We start from the raw sequence: 20979 nt of genomic DNA on the forward strand, positions 1-20979 counted from the left end.
TGCGAGATTTGCGGCATGGCCTTCCAGTGTAACAAGACTTACCGAGATCTTAATAGAATCTGAACTCTTCCCCCCTACTTTGACTCGCCCGACGTCCGAGACTGCCACCCCCGCCCCCGCCCTCGCCCTCGCCCTCGCCCTCGGCTCCAATCTCTTCTCCGGTAATGTTAAAGTATACGGAATCCTCGTTCTACAAGGCTTTGCCGCAACACCACCACCGTTGACCGTTGCACCCCGACTCAAGGTATATTCCTCTGTACGTGCGGAGGAATGATTTATAAATATTGGAGCGTCCCGAAGGAACCAGATAGATAGGTATATATATATATATATATATATATATATAGATTCGAAAATATCGAACGTACAGAGAGAAGATTAGCTCTGAGAGAAGCTCCCCTTTCCCCTGGAAGAGTGAAATATCAAATGAAAAATCTTCACAGATCGATCGATCGTCGTTGGAAAAAAAAAAATGGTTTTGTTTCTCTTCTCGTCTACACGACGACGAGTTTTCGAAAATTCGTTGAAAAATTTTTTATCCATCGTACTGACCCACCCGGTATCCCTTACATACGTGACCATACGAATACGTTACATATATGCATACGTGTGCGTATACGTATGGGGAGGGGGGTAGGGAGGAGGTTTTGCAGCAGAGTCGCCGGCAGAACCAATTTTATATTTTATTCCCGTATTTAGATTTACCATTTCAGATATTGTAAGAACAAAAATAAGTTTAAATTGAATTCCATCCCCTCTTTCGCCCCTATTTGCCCCTTTTACTCCCACCAGACGTACGATACATGAGTGTACACGTGTGCGCGGGTGGGTGTGCGCGTATATATATATATTCAGCAGAGCAACTCCCTTCCGTTTCTTTTTCATCCCCGTAGGTACCACCATCGGTCCGTTATCCGTACGTCTCCCTCGAATCCTTCGCCCTCGCCTGCCCCCCTGGCTACCCTAAAGTCCTGTTTCTTTCTGCTCTTTATTTTATTTTTTATTTTTTTTTTTTGTGAAAATCCGATTGTTCCCTCTCACTTTATCCCACGCTCTGGAATACAGCTTGTGTACGTGTGTATAGATGTGTATCGTTGACCTACACCACCGTAGCCGATGTATGGTGCACGTAGGACGGCGTGTTCCCGCGCAACACGTCCCGAGCTAATTTTTAACCGGAGCTTCGCAGAGTTCGGTTCGCCTATCGTTTAATTGGATCCCAGATGAAGGAGTGAGACGCGCTTCTAACGAAAAATATATATAGCGGCGTCGGGATCAGGGAGGGACGGAAGAGGATTCGGCTCCCTCTGCACGGTTTATACGTAAGGCTCGAGAAGTGCTTCTAATGGTGACGATATCTCGACGCCACGTCATCCCCCCCCCCCCACCCCCCGGCTAATACGTATACAGGTATATCGTAACGGGGAGAGAATTAAAACTATTTCTTTCCTCCCTTCTTATTCTCGGTTGTTTTTTTTTTTTTTCTCTTTCTCATTTTCTCTCCGTTTTCTTTCTCCTCTTTTCACTCTCCACCTCCGCACTCCGCTCTCTTCACGAATTCCCGATTCCGTACGTGTGTATATAGAGCGAGTGTCGCGCGACCAGAGTTGACCCTCCGAGGGTGTCGAGGCGCCGGACTTAAGGCACCCCGACGACGACGACGACTACGACGACGACTACGGTCACGCGATCTTAACGGCGCCTCAACATTCGTATGTATTACCTTGAGATTAACCACCCCCCCCCGAACACTTGCTCCCCGAGTGAATAGCCAGCCGACAACGTAAAATCCTCGAGGGAAAGTAAAAAAAAGTTCCTTTTTTTTTTCTTCCTTCCTTCTTTTTCATAAACGCGCCAAGAAAGTGACGAACGTATAGTTGGCAACCTTGAGACAAATTGAAGAAATATAAGAAATGAGAAGAGTAACACCCGACGCGTATACCAACGAAACACGCATCGCGATATATTCGAGATGAAGAAAAGCGAATCGATTTTTGCCATTTTTTTTTATTTCTTAAAAAAAAAAAAAAAAAAAATACCATCACTTTTGGCGATATATCCGAAACGGTACGGGGGATTTAAAATCGTTCACCCGGTATAACTGAAATTGGAAAGGTGAAACGAAGGAGTAGGTTGTACGGTGTGTGTATACGCGGTAGGTGGGTGTAGGTCGGTATAGTTAGGTATAAGGTTGTTATAGGTATACGGAGCCGGTATAACTTACACGGTTGTCGTTCAAAGGCAGCTCGAAAGGTTCTTCACGTGTGCACGGGTCGTTATATTCCGAAGTTTTGAATAAATCCAAGGTAGCGCGTAACGAGCCCACTCCGGGGTGACTCGCGGAGACAGGCTGAAAGTCCCGAATTTTAATTTCATCCCTAACAAGGGATACGTATATATATATATATGTATATATATACGTATGACAAGGGCTGCGGAACGCCAGACACGTGGGAGGGTGCTCGCCTCAGTCCTTCAGGACTCCGGGATTCCATCCTTCAGGATCATTATATCGCCAATTAGAAGATTGCGCCAGCCAACGTCTAACAAGCCGGCTCGAGTCCTTCCTGGGGGACCTGCTCGCCTCTATAGCCCTTACCGCCGTCTGTACCCTACCGTCGTGTTATCCACCTCGCAACCTTGCCCGTCGCTCATATTATTCGCGTTACCAACCGTAAACTGTCGCACGCTCACCGTGACGTACGCCAAGGAACAATATCACTCGCGATCACACCGCGCTCACTGCCGACAAAAAACCAAAAGCGAAAACGATATCCGCGGAATTGTCGTTAGCCCTCGCCGGTATCGCGATATTTTATCACTCGTTTCGATTTTTTCTTATTTGCCTGTGTTTCGAACTATCGCGTCGTCGTCGGGGGTAGGCACACGACACCGCGTTCAACGATAAGTCGAAGTATAGGTAAATATCACACGCGTATAATCATCATCCGTTGGGGATAAATTCTCCGCATATAATATAATGCTTATGCATACACTTGTTATACCTGCATATCCGTGTATATGTGTGTATGTGTATACATATATGTATGTATATATATCCGTATAATATATAGACAGAGTTTCCAGAGAGCGTGTATATGTATATATATATAGGTTGTTGGCGTAATGGCGGCGGTCTCAATTAGTCGGACTTACATCGCTGGGGTCCAATTAGACGCGGGGCTAGAAGCTCGCCCGGCTATACACCCTGTTTGCTTAAGTCTGAGCTGCCCCTGGACGACGAAGCTGGTTCCGTACTACTAAAGGTGTCTTTTCCCCTCGCTAATGACTAATTAGCGGCCTCTCTACTCGTACAGTATAATGACACCGGGTGCCGAGAGAACGGGGCGCGAGGAACGCCCGGGAGAAGCGAAGACGGGCGGCGTCGGCGGCGGCGTCGGAGGGTTGGCTTTAGAAAGGGTGGATCATTATCGCGCATCCAAATTATACACGCACGTACAAAAACAGTCGACTTCGTCCTCTTATTACCGTGGTCAAGTTGCTCCGTCCCCTCGCACCCTTCTCTCACCCTCTGGCTACCCCCCAGTTTTTCGATTCGCCGTTTCTCCGAATGGGAAACGTTAAAATGTGAAGAAGAAAAATTTCACCGCCGTACTCCTACGTATGCCTGTAAGATATTTGCCGAGAAGGGAACGGATTGATTCCGGGTGAATGAAGGAATTCCATAAAATCGAAGAGTTCCTGCAGTATCCGCACACGTCTGTACCGCCGGTGTATATATATATATATACATGGATATTATTTTATACGTATATTTCAATATAAAGCCAGGGTCAACCGATGCGAGCCATAAGTGTTCGTGCGCCACGGTACAGGGGTGACCGACAACCCCTCCTATATATATTTGCTTCGTAAGTAATTTTATTTTCGATAGCTATATATACCCACTTCCTCCCCCTTCTCCGCGTCTCTTTCTCTCGTCTCTCCTCCGTATTTCACATCATAGGCATTTTATACGGGAACAAGATTCCCTCACGTTCATAGGTATGAAGTTTATACATCGCTTGGATCGTATACGTACGTGTGTTCGTACCTGTGCTGCATCTGCGTGCATTTTATTTATTCATTTATTTATTTATTTACGATTATTATTTTCTTGTACGCGGGACGCACGTCTACGGTATATTCGCGGACACTCTGTATACCTTTTTGGCTGGGGAGTGACGACGACGACGACGAGGGAGGGAGGGAGGGAGGGAGGGGAAGAGGGATGGATATATAGTGGAGGGCTTTTCTTTCCTTTACATTTATTTATTTCCTAAATGTCCGTCCCTGCTGGCTATTTTATATTTGACATTTTTATTAAACCCCCCACAGGGGAGTTCTCCGGGGTGGTGGGCGGACGGACGGTAGGACGGACGGACGGTCGGTCGGTCGGACGTTCGGACGTTTGGACGGTCCACCGGGTCTGCTGCCCGTCGCCGCGTACGTCGCACCGTACGGTATCCTCCTCTCTCTCTTTCTTCCATATTGCTGTTAGGGCAGTTTCATAATCTCATATGGCGGCTCTTATTGACCAAATAAAAAATTGTATCCGCGCCAGAATCGCCGATCAGATATTGCTAGCTGCGTTTTATCCGACGCGCGCGCGCCCGCCTATACGTATACCATACACCGTACACGTACCACCACCTCCTATAGCGTTATTTATCATCATCCGTGCGTCGGTTGTTATTGCTAAACTTGCGTTTGGCATGTGTCACGACGACGGTATTATTAACTACACGGCTATTAGGGATACTCGCCCGAAGCAAAAAGCAAAAAAAAAAAACGAGTCAACGTTTTCAAATTTGGAAAAGAAAGAATAAAAACACTGGGATACTTTTTCTTTTTTCCAACTGACCCCCGGTATGTTGCGATCATCAATCTTCGGCACTCCGCACAAGTCGGAAATCTTCGCATGTATCCCGTTTTCCAGCAATTATAACGCTAGCTGGATTATACGATGATTATATTATTCTCGGAATACCCTGGAATTATATTTCATACACCGTGAATAAAGAGCGTGATAATCGTCATGCGTTTTTAATTATACGATACAACGTACGTATATTATATTCGTTATGCTGTTTGTAATATATATATATATGTATATAATACGAACTTACTTAAACCTGCATCGTTGCACTCGCCTTTAAACTATGCACTATCTAAACGCGTAGGTATACGCGCGCACGTGATGTATAGTGTAACGCGAACGGTTGCTTATGTATAATTACCTTGACTAAGGAAAAAAAGAACCTCCACGTTCGCGTTACCGCTGCAGCATTAACAGCTTTTTAAAACCTTTTTTTTCAAACGCATACATTGTAACGCGTGGCACGTTACCACCCAACTACGTGTGACCGCGACTAGGCTTCTCTAAAAGATTGTGCAACGAAAAATATTCAAAGAAAATCGTCCTACCGACAAATGCAGTTTAGAGACGAGTTATCGGACAAAAAAAAACTGAAAACTACCGAAAAGAAACACACGTATGAAAAAATTTCCCTTCTCTCGCCGATATAATCGTATACATTATGTACATACATACGTGAAGCACATTGTGCTGGGTAAAATTTTATGAAAAATACGAAGCAACGCATAGCGCTAATTTAGCTCCAATTAACGACCTACTCTGAAAAATATATCCGTCAGAGTTGCGGCTCCGGCGAGCTTTTTTTCTCTCTCTTTCTTTCTTTCTCTCCTTTACTCTCTCTCTCTCTCTCTCTCATTTTTTTTTCAACCCTTTCGCTCGTGCTATTAGCATGTACAATACACGTACACGTTCGAAAGGTACCGTGCACCCGTACAAATGCGCGCGTAGCCCGCACTCGCGATTCGGTGGAAGTACACCATAACGTTGCTTTTCTCGGTACCGGTGATGATGATGCTGGTGGCGGTGCTGGTGCTTATAATTCGCACCGGTCTCAGCGTTCTGAGAAGGCCAATTAGTAGCATAAAGCCGAACCGAGGGATGTTTGTATGTAATAATGGATTGTTACTCAAAGTATCCGGCTAATTAATTAAGCCCCTCCTCCCCTTTCCTTCCTCCCACGTCGCCCCGTGTATATCTCTAACCCCCCCCCCACCCCCCCACCCCACCCAACGACTCTCCGCATACCACCCCTCGTGCTTTTCTCTATGTAATACGGGTGTACGGATGTATGTGTATAGGTACGTTATCTATCCACTTTCCTTGTTCCTAGAGATTTCTCTTATCTGTGTAGAGCGCCGACCTATACAGCGTAATATCTATTGGGGAGAAGTAGTCGGGTAAACCTCCGCGAGTTTCGAAGTTGCAACGTTATAACCGGTGTGTACAGTACCGTAACATCGGTTCGGACGAGAATTGACGCGGGGTAATCTGCGAATCGTCGAATTTCAGAGGAAAATAAAAAAACGAGATATGTTTGAAGAATTGAAAAAGAATAAAAAAAAAAAAGAAAAGGAAAGTGGGACACCCCGTAAGTTCGTACGATATCAAACGCACCGTGGGTAATATGTATATACGGATCGTCTATCACTCCTCCGAATTATTAGGTAATATGGCCGGGATATACGTGATGTTGAAATTCTATTGAAATTCGTGGGATATAACGGCAGAGTGCCGCTGAACCTGCGATGGACGACGTTCCAATTACTCCCGTTAATTATTACACCACCATGCCCCGCACTTATGATGTGTATTTTATGTACGTGTAATCATGTGTTCGCAGTATGTATATGTACCGTAACTACACGTGTATATATATATATATACATACAATTTAGCGAACATCATAGATTGCGTGTAATTATTCGTTCGTACGTGTTTTTATTTTTTCGCTTTGAAAATTATCGTTTTTATGCCCGTCTTATCGCCTACTCGTACCCACACGGTGGGGGCGTGTAATTGAAAAAAACTTGTTGAGCTTACAATTGATGAGTGATTATTTAATTTTGATCATTAGCTCTATTTTTCGTTTGTATTTTTCCACAGTGCGAAATTAGGTTTTTTCGCGGTACAATCGATACGCGAGAATCGATCGGTTTCTTACGAAATAGATAAAAATCCCTGGCTTTTGTTCTGATTTCGTTTTTCCGTTACTTTGATGATAAAGTTGACTTGTTCGGTTTAAGTTTAACAAATTACACAAGTTTTCGCGTATACCCACTCGGCAACAAAAAAAAAACGTCGCCGTACCGATTCCTTTCGGAAGAGTCTTGATTCACCGGTAGAATAAAACGTTGCCATCCTCCGCTCGGAGAATGGATACAAAACTCTAAAAGGGTTGAGCGATAGAAATAAAACACACCGGCACATAATTCTTTTGTACATACTTATATACCTCTATGTATACCTACGGTGTAACTCGCTAACTTCAAACAACTCACTGCAGAAATTCTTTAGATTATTTCACTTCTTTCTCATCGCGTTGTTTCGCTGCAGTGGCCGAGTATCTCCTACTTTTTTACTGTTTTTATATCCCACTGCCGAGGATCCTTCTCTCTCTTCCCTTTCCGGCTTTATTTCTACTCCTCATTTTCTGACTTTTATTTATTTTTCATTTAATTTTTTTTTTTTTTTTTTCTTTACTTTTTAATGAAAATTTTTATTTTTCATTTTCTTCAGTTTTTTTTTTTCTGTTTTTTGTTACCTCTCTTCAAACTGATCTCGGGGACCGCGCGGCAATTCGATTTGATTTACGGAGTAACTTTTGTATTTTTGTCGCACCGAAATTAACCATCCAAGATATACGCTACAATACATCCTTAATTTATGAAATGGGGGTAAAGAAAAATAACGCCCTTTGCATAGCTGTAAAATAATAAAGGAGAAAACTTATTATCCTTTTATTATACGTTCGTCGGAAGACGGTATAATTACTTTTTTATTCGCACTACAGACTTTTTATTGTCTGCTGCAGTTGTTATCGATGTTTTAATTCCTCTCTCGAGATTTCGCGATCGAAGATGATTGTTATCAATCGCAGCTAATAAATTCTCGTTGAAACGCCTCCCACCCATCATCAGCGTACCGAAATACCTAATTATCGGTTTCAATCGAGGTATTTCTTTTTTGTTCTTCGTTTCCCTAATCTTCTTCAATCTCTATTGAATCGTCGAGGTAATCTCGTAACTTGATTTTCCTACCCTGTAGTCCACTCTAGCGTCCTTTGGGGCTTCCAGTCTGTGCAAACTTTGAACACGTGTTCGCAAGCCCCTCGCGAAGTCTGCAACCCCTTGTGTTTATCCACCGTGCAAGTTGCCTACCCAACAGGTGCGCGTCGGACGAACCACGCGCCCTTATCGTAGTATCAGTTCGCTCTTCGGTTGAAATAAAAAATATTTTCTCTCTTCTCCTCTCGAAGAGCTGCGGACGTATGAAAATTAATTTAAAATAAAATGGCAAAATTCTAATTGGCTGTTGTTTTTTTTTTCCCTCGCTGTTACAGATAGTGGTATAGTTGGGATCACGATGACGATGGACGTGAGTAAATCGGAGACGAATAAAAACGGCTCCACGCAACAGGAGTGCGCCGGTTGTGGGAAAACAATCACGGAAAGGTGAGCGCCGTCGACGTGACTGATTTAAAAAAATTTTTTCGCTCCGTCGAGGAATCGAGATAATTAATCTGAAACAATTTTCCATTCGTCTGTGCGCAGATATCTCTTGAAAGCTCTGGACCTCTACTGGCACGAAGACTGTCTGAAATGCGGCTGCTGCGACTGCAGACTGGGCGAAGTTGGCTCCACTTTGTACACTAAAGCTAACTTAATACTCTGCAAAAGAGACTATCTGAGGCTCTTCGGCAACACCGGATACTGCGCGGCTTGCAGCAAGGTCATACCCGCCTTCGAAATGGTCATGAGGGCCAGGGCGAACGTGTACCATTTAGAGTGTTTCGCCTGCCAACAGTGCAATCACAGGTGAGAGTCAACGAAGTCCTTAGAAATTTACAAAAATTTTCATCCCCTCTTCGTCTTCATACCGCTGTCTCGCGTACATTCTTATTTCGTTAACGTGTATTAAAACGAACATTGCGAATTGAACGGGGAAAAAAAACAGAAAAGAAAAGGAGAGAAAAAACAAAAAAAAATTGCGTAGCGTCGTAAATGTTCTCGCCGGTATACCGGCTATTCGTTTACCTTCCCGTACCAATAAAACGAGGCTCCTAGGACGTTCGCCAATTGAAAAATCTGTCTTGTGACACCAATCTCCATGAAAAATATCCGAACCCCGGATCTCGCCGACGTTGTAGAATATATTCAGCGCGTGTGTATATTCGCGGTACGCTGTACGCCCGGATATACCTTGAAACAATACAAGTTCGAATCAAGAGCGACGCCGGAACATCCGAGTGTGTCGGGGACACCGCCGTGTAAACGCATACGTTTAAAAACAGAGAAATAAAAACAGAAATAATATAAAATAGAAAAGAATTCTTCATTTTACACACTTTGCGAAAAAGCTGAGCTTTTCTCGCGGTGGTGCGGGTGATGCACAAGGGAAAGGGTATGAGGGGAGTAAAGGAAGGAAGACGGGTCGGTGGTATGGTCGCGAGACGCGGTCCACTCGAGGGGTTGGTTTACAGGCCAGTTGGGAAATCACCCTCTATTTCGCTACCCCCCACCTTATTCGAGCCCCGTCTACCTTTAACACTACCTACTCCTCCCCTCCGCCTTGGTGTTATACCGCACGTAGCATCGCGCGAGGCGGCGGCGGCCTTCGAGACGCCTCCGATGGAGTCGGCGAAAGAGAAAAAGAAGGAAAATAGAAAACACCTATACATGTATAGATATAACGCGGGGCGGAGGGGCCAGTTATATAATTATCTAGATACTGCTGACATTTTTGTATCAAATTGCCGGCACATAGGGCAAGAGATTGCTTCGCAATGGGGTAGCTAAAGGTTACGTTCAAGTTATTGCCCACCTACCCCGTACCCACTTGCTTCGGTATAGGTGTACGTCTGTGTGTCCGCGTGAATACAGGGAAAAAGAAAAAATTGCCACGTTCACACATGCGTAGCTGTAACAACGGCCTCTGTTAAGTCAATGGAAATTTCGACCAATTATTGGATGAGAAAAAAAATTTCACTTCAAAAGCAAATGTTTATCTCATCATCTGGTCAATTTTTATTTCTCTCTTAATTCAATCGACGTGTAAAGGTAACAGTTTTAAAAATGACGCTGTGCGCAGCGACGACGAAAAAGAGTCGATCGTTACATGGACGAACGATTGGCCAACGAAACTGGATGGAAAAAAAGGAAGTTCGTTAAAATTGGTAACCGGTGGGTAGATATACGGTGCAAGAGTGAAAATTCGAAAGACCGACTAGCGCGTCTGTGAGACGACGGAACGAAGGAAGGGAATAAATAAATGTATATAAATACGGCGTGGTGGAAGAAAAAAAAAATTTTTTAAACAGTCGAAAAAAGCTTGCTAAAATTGAGAGGAAGAGCTTATATTGGTCCGAGAATCGGCGGTACGGGGGACGTAGCGAGATGTGCGGGGGCGGGGGCGGGGGGGGTGTAGTTTCAAGCCAATAGTAATAGCTCGTCCAAGCGTGCTACAAACGTTGTACAGCTTCTCAAACAATGCGAACAAAAGAGCATCAATTTTACGTTTTTATCATCCCGTATTGTCTATCTTTGACAATGCGACTCGTATACCATTTCCGTTCGCTCGCGTTTCACTGCAATGTATAGAAACACGCTCGGAGACTCGGGTGCAGGCAATACAGAGATAACCCCACCGACGATGCGCGGGTGCCCGCAGACTGATGCTCAACATCCTGGCAGGAGATGCTGCATTCGAAATGAAATCAGAAATTTTATTTCACTTTTTTCTCCACTCTCCCCGCGTCACCCCCCTTTTTTTTTTTTCGATGCCCTTTTGTTGATCTCCGCCATTGATAATCCCACCGCAAAAGAATCTCTGTGTAATTAATTCCTCGGATTGTACACGCGGAATTTTCGCGGACCTTACAGATTTGATTCGTTGAAGTTTTTTTTTTTTTTTTTGTTTTCTATTTTCTCTTCTCAAAATTTTCTCGCGTGTTTCCGTTATTTTAACAAAGCGAACAAAAATGAGAAGATCGCGACCACTCGGAGGGGGGCTTATCGCGCCCACCTATATCCAGGGCAAACGTACGGAGTAGGTATATGAGAAGAAGAGGGAACGCGTTGAAAATTTGCTGTCGACAGGCTGTCAACTTTCCAATATCTGGATATGTATATACGAATCTCGGCAAAAGGAATTGGAACAATCTTGAATGGTTTACGTGTATGTATCCGTTACGCGCAGGGTGTCACCGCCCTCGAGTATATATCGATATTTTGGGGGGGGGGGCACAACGTTGACGTTAAATTTTCCAACCGAATTCAGAGAAACCAAAAAAGAAAAATCAAAAAACCATCGGCCTCGTGTGAAATTATTGCATCCGTTCGTCGTTTCATGATTCATTTCATTTTTTAATTCTCATTCTTCCGCCTATTGTGTAGTTCCATATTTGCGCGTATATATGTATTTAATTTTTACCGGTTTTTGCTTTTTTTTTGTTTTTTTCTTTTTATTTTTGTTTTTTAACGGTGTCACAGTACGCGCGCAGAAGTTGGCGCGCAATTAGCTGAAACGTGACACGAGCCCGAGACTCAGAACTCGCAATTAAACAGCAACAATTACAGGGGGTAACTTTAGACTCTAATAACACGCAATAAAGGGTTGCTTGGAGTAGCTGACTGGGCGTAGAGAGGAGTCTGTAGGGGAGAGGAAAACCTCTCCCCCCACACCGCCGTTACTCACTCTCTCCTTCTCTCTTTCTCTCTTTCCCTCTCCCTTTCACCCTGGTTAGGGGATGATTTACCGATCCAATTAGCTCCACGGTTACTCTCCTAAAAAGACGTCCAGTCTAATTTAACGGGTGTCCAATTAAAGACTAACCATACAATTTTAAAATGTCGAATAAATTTTAAGAGCAACGTATTTATACAACCTACGCATACGCGTACTCCTGTGACTCACGCGATTTTTTTTTTCATGTATTTTTTTTTCTTTTTTCTACTCTAAAAATATTTTAAATTGGACGTTATTAAAATTCAGGAATTAATGAAATCGCGTAATTAGTCTTTCGTTCATTATTCCGATTTTTTATTAAAAGAAAAAAAAAAAATATGTGCATGAATTTAGGAATAAGAAAACGCGATGCGATCTTTGCAATACTCTGTATCTAGGTGGGTACAGTTCGTTTCACTTTGTGATAAGTAATTCGTATTCGATTTCGCCGAGTCAACGCGACAGTGCACTTATCCGAAAGTGCAAAAATAAGGGATGGAGAAGTGGGATGGGTTATAAGGGTGGTTGGAGGGCAAGGCAATGTCTAAAGAAGTTTAGCCGAGTGACTGCACTTGAGGATGTCGCCGGGACGCCGGTATAAAGTTAAAAGTTTTCTTTCCTTATACCCGCTTCGGTGATCGCGAATAAATATATATGTATCCACGAATGTATCTACCTTATATTTACTAGCTGTACCGTACCACTTTTCTCCCATTGGTTCGTCGTATACTTTTTTGAATTCTGAAAATAGCGGACGGATGGACCTCCCCGCCCTAATTCTTATCCGAGCGCGATTCTTGATCGGCGACGTGCGAGCGACCCGGCACTGCAGTTCAATGTCATATTCAGAGGACTTGAGTTCTTTCTTGTATTCACGTATTTATGAGAAAATTTCAATCCGGTAGACGCGGAACACCGAGGACTTGTTGTATTTTTATTGCATGTATACGTCTACCGTGTCCTGCAGGAATGAACTTGGATGAATTTTTTAACGGTGGTCCTCTGCACGCCCATAACGTCCCCCCTCCCCTCGCAACACCTTCCCTCTCCCCGACGTATATACATCTCTGGATGCCATTGTCGAGCGTTTTTTATTCGCTCATTTATTATTTTCGTTTTTTTTATCTGGACCGAAGACGGACGAAATCGCGGACGGTCAGGAGAATAAGCAGGACTCACTTTGGTATTTGAATAATTAAATGTAACAGCGAATTGTTGTCTAGTGTCGCAGCGAGGATCCTTTTACTGCCATCTCGGGACGCAAAAATATCTTGTTCGAATAAAATAGAACCCTTAAAATAGAACTCCTACGTACGGCGGATTTGGTTTACTCGACTTGTGAAACATGTCCCGACGAATGACAAAGTTTATCCGCTCGTTGATTATCGTCCTTTCTCCCATCTTTTATTTTATTTCGCTAAAACTATACGAATTTTTGGAAATCATTGCCGCTAGCTGGTCGTGAGCTGTGATCAACGCCGCATCCCGCGCACCGCAGGATGTGTTGTACGCGCGTAGAATTTTCGGGGGTTTATGTATGCGGGCATAACGTTGGTCGTAATTTTGCCATCCGTTAATTCAATAATTTCAGTGCGAAGCTCGCCTCGTTATAACAGGATAATAGCCGGCTGAGCCGACGACCTGTCCGCGCGTTGCGATAATTCTGTTTGCCGAACGATTATGAATATCTGCGTCGACCAGCAGTGTTCCAAGTTCGCATACACGTCAGTTTCATACAACGGAACGCTGTGAAACTGACCTTACGAATGATGAAAAAATAAACGCGACGAATTCTCGATTTACACCTATACCCTGTACTGCGTGATATTCGTCGTCGCGCGGTCACAAATCTCATCGAAATTTGATAGATGATTATTTTTTTATCCTTCGAAATTTCGGTCGACTCATTTCTTTTTTCTTCCTTACCGTTCGGTTACAGATTTTGCGTAGGGGATAGATTTTATCTCTGCGAAAACAAGATATTGTGCGAGTACGATTACGAGGAAAGGTTGGTTTTTGCCAATATGGCGTTACATCCGCCAGCCTCTCTTGCTCACATCAAAAGGCAGTTGCCTCCTACGCCAACACCGTCGGGACAAAATATGCATCCGAGTCACAGTCCCATGCAACATCCGCACCAACCACCGGGTGCCATGGCTCAGGGTATCGGACAGCACAATCACATCTCAAACGTGAGTATATCGAACGCTCGTTATTTTTATTTGTTTATTTATTTTTATTTATTTTGTTTTTTTCAATCCTTAGCATTTAATTTTGTTTCGTTTATTTATTTCTCTTAGTATTGTTCAACAATCTCAGATTCTGCAATAATTTATATGTAGCTAGGAAATACTTTGGTAAGGGTAGTCGGTTGTTTTATCCGGTTGTACGTACCGCTGACTGGAACTCGTTCAATGCCGAGATCCTTATCAGCGAGTCAAGAAATACAATTTAAAGCGATTTCAACCGTCTAGTTGCCGAGAGAAAAGACGTTGAAAGCTTTTTATATCGGTAGTTTCACGAAGGTTTTTTTCACCACCGATATCGGAGTAGTTCAATTAGTCAATTTTCTCATAAATCTATATATGTATACACCGGTTCCTTTATTCCGCCCTCCAGTCCGCTCCGATCCGAATTAATTGCGATCCACTATTCACTCCGCTACTCCCCGCCGATCGATCGATTATCGAACGAATATAAGCGAATGGTTTGCTCAACACTTTGCTCATATCGTCAATTATCTCGGGTGCTTCAGGGTCAAATTTCCGGAGGTACGCCCAGTCTCAATGGGACTATAGGCGGCCCAAGGGGACCCGGTGACATGAACAATAACGGATTATCCGGCCCGGGAATCGGGTCCGTCAAACCACCGCCCATGTCGATGTCGGCACCCACCAGCTGAGACGAGGCCGCCGCGCCACCGATGAAAAAATTAAGGTGTCTCGATGGTTACTAATGCAAGACCTTTGAAAATGTCGATTTATAACCGACGTGCATTGTGGCGCTCCGATAAGGGTACGAAAAAACGTACCGGCGTTACTCCCCACCCTCCTTGAACGGGGGAGACCATGAGATCCGAAATTCGAGTTGGATCGATTTTTTTTTTTCAAATTTAATCGTTCGTCTCAATCCAAAGCAGTCGATTTGGTACATCGATTCACTTTTATTCAGTGATTTTTTTTTTTTTTTTTTGGTTGATTCTTCTTTTTATGTGATTGCGGGTAATTGGCCTATGTGTCGTTACTTTTTGAATTACGATTATTTTCGATGTGCGAGAGAGGGTGAGAAACCTCAAAATCGTTACGGACAGCCATTTTGTCGTGTGAGGAAGAGGCGAGGAGCTAATTATATGAAATAAATTGTATAATACGCGGTATATACATATGATATGTAATAATTTTATGTAAGATAATTATTCAACGTATAGAAGAAGACGAGAAATATAAAAAAAAAAGATAAAAACAAATTGTAAATATCCGTAATAGCTGTATAACGACGGTTAATTTTAAGCGTAAAAATACGAGTATACGGCCATATACTATATTGTTTTTATATATAGTTATTTTACGAATTCACGGTCTGTTCGACGTATGATGTATAACGGTGGAAATTATTATGTATATATTCGTCCGTTCCGCTTATCGTATAGTCGAGTGGGGAAGTACTATATAAAATTGTTTCACGTATTATTATGTATTAATAATAACATTATAATTGTTAATTAATCGGTTAAATTAACGACAAACAGACTGTAAAATCTGCGTGCCATGACGCTCAGAACAACAATTATTTTCAGGGCTATTCACCCAATAATCATATTATAACGTATTATAATATACCCGAACGTACGGCCCGAAGATCTTAGTTATAATTTTCACATTCGAATACAGTTTTAAATATGTGGTTATGAAAATTCTACTGAAGAATTTTCAAGGTTTATTAGAACCCGGTACAGACGACGTGGGTTCCATACAGCTAATACCAAAGATTACGATGTAAGATAAAACGCCCTTCGATAAAATAAGAATTTAAACGATTAAAAAAAATGACAAAAAAAAAAATTTACTAAGAAATGAAGAACAACGTTCAGTTGATGTTGTAAATTCAGAGACCAAATCCTCGTAACGGTTGCACATATTTTCACATCGACATGAAAATAATTTTCATGATTCTAATTTTTTTTTGTTTTTCATCAATTTGGTACAGAAATTTTTAATTCATAAGTACGCGAATTATGAATTGATAATTTTTTAATTTTTTTTCTGTTTCTCATTCATTGTCAAATGGAGGGCTTAGTCATAGATTTATGTTACACGCAACCAAAACAAATTACCCATACCAAAAATCGTGATTTTTTTCTTCTAATGTTACTTAACTACATAATTGAAAACGTAACGATAACAACTGAGAGAATAAAAAAAAAAAAGAGAGAAGAGGTTAAATAAATTTTCCAACACACACGAGCATTGTATATTACACCATCTTACGATTAAGTACAAAAATATTATTATGTTGTATGATGACGAAAAAATTATTGTTGTCTTTTTAGTATCATATATTGAAAAAAAAAGGGAAGAAAGAAAGAAAAAAAATACAATTTTTTGTTATGCATCTGTACATATTATCATAATTATTACACTATTAATATAATACAATTAATAGGGCTCCATTACTACTGAAAAAAATACATTCATATTAATACTTGAAAATCATGAGCATCTAAATTTATGTATTCGTGTATTAAACCTGAATTCATCACCCTCGTTTGAAATTCTTACTGCAGGATCGTCGAAAACGAACGATTCACCCCCTGCCGCTGTCGAAGGGAATCGGCCATTCGCTAATAATCTGCGATACAATTTTTTGAAATTGTACAATTATAGGTACGTATGAAATTCAAAATTCACAACATCCTGAGTAACAAGGTACTGTTGATATTTCGTAGGATATCTCTGCCCCCTGGGTCTCTTCTCTTCCTTTAATGAATTCAAAGTTATTCGATTCTCTAGGAGCGTGATTTGCCTAATGTCTTCCACTCGAACGACGGTGAGTGGGTCTTATTATTATTCTACTCTATATTTGGAGACTTTGTAATGGAAACGCTAACTTCTTAAAACTTTCATTGATATCGTTATAACGAAAAGCTATTTCTGGCAATGTGCCGGAATTGCATAACACACTTGGCGTTGTAAACGGAGCCGTTAACTCCCGCCACCTTTATCCTCTCCGGCACCCCATTATCGTGTACAGGTAAAAAAAAAAAGGAAAAAAAAGAATTTTTTTGTTTTCAAAATTTTTAATTAGATCCCTACCGACCAAAGTTTCACCCCAAAATATCGTTTACAATAATCTCATTGACGATGATAATGATATTATGTGGATACCGTGCGGAAGCAGATGCAACACGCGTAACATCAGCCCATCAAAGATAAGGGATAGAAGAAAAATTTAATTAGATTTTGTGCAGGCCTCGAGGTCCAACCCCTCTCAAAAATCACATTAATCATACCCGTATACCGTGTAGTGTAGACTGCGGTGGAGGGTGGAGTCAAAAAAGAAAAAAAAAAAAAAAGAGAAAGAAAGAAAAAAAAGACCCCTTAAAATAATCTACCTCGAAATGAAATCAGTTCAGGCAATTTCCATTCCCTTTAGGAACGCCGGCGTCAGTCTGCGGTATATCTACGCTACGTCGTGCAGGATTTTCTCTCTCTCTTCATCCCCTAAATATCATGTCGCTACTTGATGCAACAGACAAATGACGCACGCGATTCAACCCCCCCCCCGGTCGTGAAGCAGCTACGGCAGCCGAAACTACACAGCTATGTGTAATGCATTTGGAATTAAAGATCGAAAGATAAGGATGTCATCCTTCGGGATACGCGGAGTGCTTGCCAAAAGTTATACAAAGTGTTATCACACCGTACGAAATTACTTGAAACGGTCGAACGAAGCGAGCTTAGATTTTGATTGTTCATCCCTCAGGATATATACCTCTACCGGCCATGGGAGATAAGTTTATGGGTAAAAAAAACTTGGTATTCTCTATTTTCGGTCGGGCTCGGTCCCGCGACATGGAAAAGTCGTTATGGCCTCAGACGAGCGTAATATCAACCTATAACCGTAGCGGGAGGTTTTTCGCGCGCGAAAATAGAATACATTGAAATCGTTTTGAATAGCCTTGGGAATTCAAAGTCGTTCGTTATTACAGATGCAAAAGAAGAAGAGGAAGCGAAAGAAGGGAAAGAAGGAGACGGTTATGTGGGATTTTTCGAGAAAGAATTCTTTGTGAAACCGAAGTAACTCCCCGAGGCAGTCGCGTGTACCGGGCGTTATGACCCGGACATCCTCTCCGGGGTGAACAGAACTTTACTGCGGTAATATTTCAAATTTTATCGTTCGAAAATGTTCAGAAAGACTTTATACTAGCTTTGAATTCGCGGATCTTCCTTCTCTTGACAAACCGAACTATACCGCCCGTCTTACGTAGCGAAGCTCCTGCGCTCCAAACGACGACGTATCTTTATCGCAATTATTTTCGACCACCGAGTAACGAGTCGATGAATTTTTTCGCCCCGATCAATCGTGCGACGCTTCGAAAAAAAAAAAAAAGGAGCTTTTCACATTCTTCACTTGTCATCGTCCTGTCAATATTTCGAGGTTCTACAGTTGACTCCTCCTTTTTTCTCCGCGATGTCCTGAGGGTTGAAAATTAAAGCCATCCAAATTATCATCGGAAAATGGCGAGCAGAAGGAGCGTGTCTTCTTTACCAACGCCTGGCCTCGATCCCAAACTTAAATCCAGGGTGGACGCGCTCACCACTGAATTCCAGTATTACGGGTGAGGACCGTTCGCTCGAATCCTCCGAAATTTCATCCGTCACTTTTCGCGTCCAACGTCCTAATTTATTTTCAAAAAACCATCCAGAGCCGCGATCAGAAATTTGGCCCCGGCTTTGACCAAGATGCAGGACAGATCGCGCGTCCTTCCCTGGGTCAATAAACTTTTCGGGGCGGAATACCACGTCGAGGTACTCAGAGACAAGCGTAACAGGTGAATCAGAAGTGATTTTATGAATTTCTTATTCCTCAAATTTTTTTCCCACCTAACGAAGCACGTATTGAGAGCAGATACCTCGCGGCGATCACCGTTAATTTGATCAACGACGAATTGCTCGGAATTTTCGAAGAAGATCCGCCGACAGGACCCACCAGAAATATGGCTACGATGTCGGTCACGAACGCGCCTTATTCGGAATGGGAATTGGACACAACGTGGAAAGATTACATGGACTCGCTGCCGGACGAATACGAAGAGGTCGCGTTCGAATATCGAAATACCTCGTTACCGAATGAAAAATCATTAGTGAAAATTGGTCTGATCTTCGTGACTCAATTCTTCGATCATCCCACAGATACCTTGCACTTTTCACAAGCCTGGCGACGAGTGCGAGAAAGAGGCTATCGAAATGAACGACCAACTCGACAACGTGAGTCGCGGTCTAGTTTCTCATTTTCGTCATTGGGTCTTCTTTTTTTTTTCTTCTATCTGTCTTCAATTTTTCCGCGATCATCGTTTCAGGAATTCGCGTTTTTGATGTACCAAATAAGACCGTACGCAGCTTTGATGCCCTGTAGAGACGCGAGGACAAAGGTTGCCGCCTGGATACAAACGTTGTGCAGATTGAAGTGTAAAACTTGCGGAAAAATGAAAGGATTACGTAACGACTACGCTTACGCGTTGTACGGGTCAGTGCGTTACGCGGTGAAAGAACTTTTTTTTTTTTTCGGTCGAATCGATGATCTTCGAGTTTTTGAGTGAGCTTTTTTTTCGCACAGATACGTTCACGACCTCAGGGTAGCCGGACCCTTCCAGGATTATCCTCATTGGAAACGTTTAAAGTCCCTCCCCGAAGCTGCGAAGTGAGTAAATTATTTTTCACGTTCAAATTCGGACGTGGATATCGTAATATTTGTATCGCTGAATCAGCGAAAAGTAAAAAAAAAATGTTCTTGGCAAACTTGCGTTACACGCGAGTCGCGTGCTCTTTAAAAACTGTGCCAACTTCCGACGGAGTTTAAAATTTCAACCCGCCACATTATCAATCACCCTATTCAACCGCGTAACTTCACTCGTAATATCGTCTGGCAGGAAAATAAGCGAACTTGAAACTTCAAATACATTTCTATAGTTTCTTTCATTTTTTCTTTCAATCTACGTATCAAATTTTATCGATGTTCAAATAGATTGGCCGCCAAACGACACCCCCTGACATCGCCGTACAGCGAAGAAGCTGAAAATTTCATGTGCGTCCAGCCGACCCCTGAGGAAGGTGCTTTTTGTTACATAGCCGTGACGGGAGATTTTCTGAACACCGAAACGCTATTGCCCCCCTAAAAATTGGGCGAAAGTATACGCCCGATTATTTTTTTTTTTTATCACTTTTACGCAGAACCGATTGCGGTTGAGAATGCGACTAGTTAATTTGCATCGTTTGTTGTACCGTGATATTTATTTGTAACCGAAAATTGTCACGTTGTCGACAAGTACGTCGATCGGTGTCTAAATTTCTTGTTATTTTTTTTTCTCGTTCAAGACTCTCGAATATCTCGAGGGCTTACAACCTTTGGGGCCGGGGGTGAACATTTACGACGATGAGAGAAATCGCATTCTCGAAAACTTCGGAGTGTCTCGACTTCCATCTTTTTTCATTCCATTAATTTTGTTTTTTTTTTGGAATACGTGGAGAAAAGTGCGAACCACGTCCCTCCGAAACGCAGGCTTCAATGTCGCGAAATCGGGAGCATTGTTCTTTGACCATCCAGGAGAGTTTACGCTCGGCGAAAATGCACCGCGGGGGTTGCTTCAGCCAGGGTGGTGGTTATGGTACAGTCTTTAGGTATAATAGTGTTCGCTATCTTCGCATCAGCATTCAACTTTCTCCTGTGAGTATATGCACCTATATACATGAATGCACACACACACTGGTCTTCGTATAGGTATTCATCCGAGGTACATATATACTCGTGCATATAAGCGCGTTATATGTATAAAAAGGGGATATATTTTTCCGCGCTTTCGTATGATTAATACTCTGGCTGGAAGAGAAGAGGGGGCGGTAAAAGAGGTGGCCATGGATGCCTTGGTGTATAGCAAATCC

General features: G+C 42.5%; 2 protein-coding genes across 4 annotated transcripts in view; both read left to right on the top strand.

Moving 5' to 3' along the window:
* LOC105690774 (LIM domain only protein 3-like) overlaps positions 1-15890 on the top strand; it is a 69197-nt gene extending 53307 nt beyond the window's left edge. For all 3 annotated transcript variants that reach the window (XM_020855197.2, XM_020855194.2, XM_012408866.3), the window contains 4 exons: positions 8439-8550; positions 8650-8913; positions 13761-14013; positions 14577-15890. In XM_020855197.2, the coding sequence (XP_020710856.1) occupies positions 8462-8550; positions 8650-8913; positions 13761-14013; positions 14577-14723 (753 nt within the window). In that variant the 5' untranslated portion in view covers positions 8439-8461 and the 3' untranslated portion in view covers positions 14724-15890. The remainder of the gene's footprint in view (positions 1-8438; positions 8551-8649; positions 8914-13760; positions 14014-14576) is intronic.
* Positions 15891-16566: 676 nt separating this feature from the next.
* Positions 16567-20304, top strand: LOC105690766. Its single transcript, XM_048655354.1, has 7 exons — positions 16567-16704; positions 16767-18659; positions 18747-18872; positions 18950-19346; positions 19401-19567; positions 19658-19741; positions 20066-20304. Exons 2-7 carry the CDS (start codon positions 18559-18561, stop codon positions 20214-20216), a joined length of 1026 nt encoding a protein of 341 aa, XP_048511311.1. The 5' UTR covers positions 16567-16704; positions 16767-18558; the 3' UTR covers positions 20217-20304.
* The last annotated feature ends 675 nt before the right edge of the window (positions 20305-20979 follow it).

Source organism: Athalia rosae, chromosome 5 (assembly GCF_917208135.1).
Source record: "Athalia rosae chromosome 5, iyAthRosa1.1, whole genome shotgun sequence".
Taxonomy (NCBI): Eukaryota; Metazoa; Arthropoda; class Insecta; order Hymenoptera; family Athaliidae; genus Athalia; species Athalia rosae.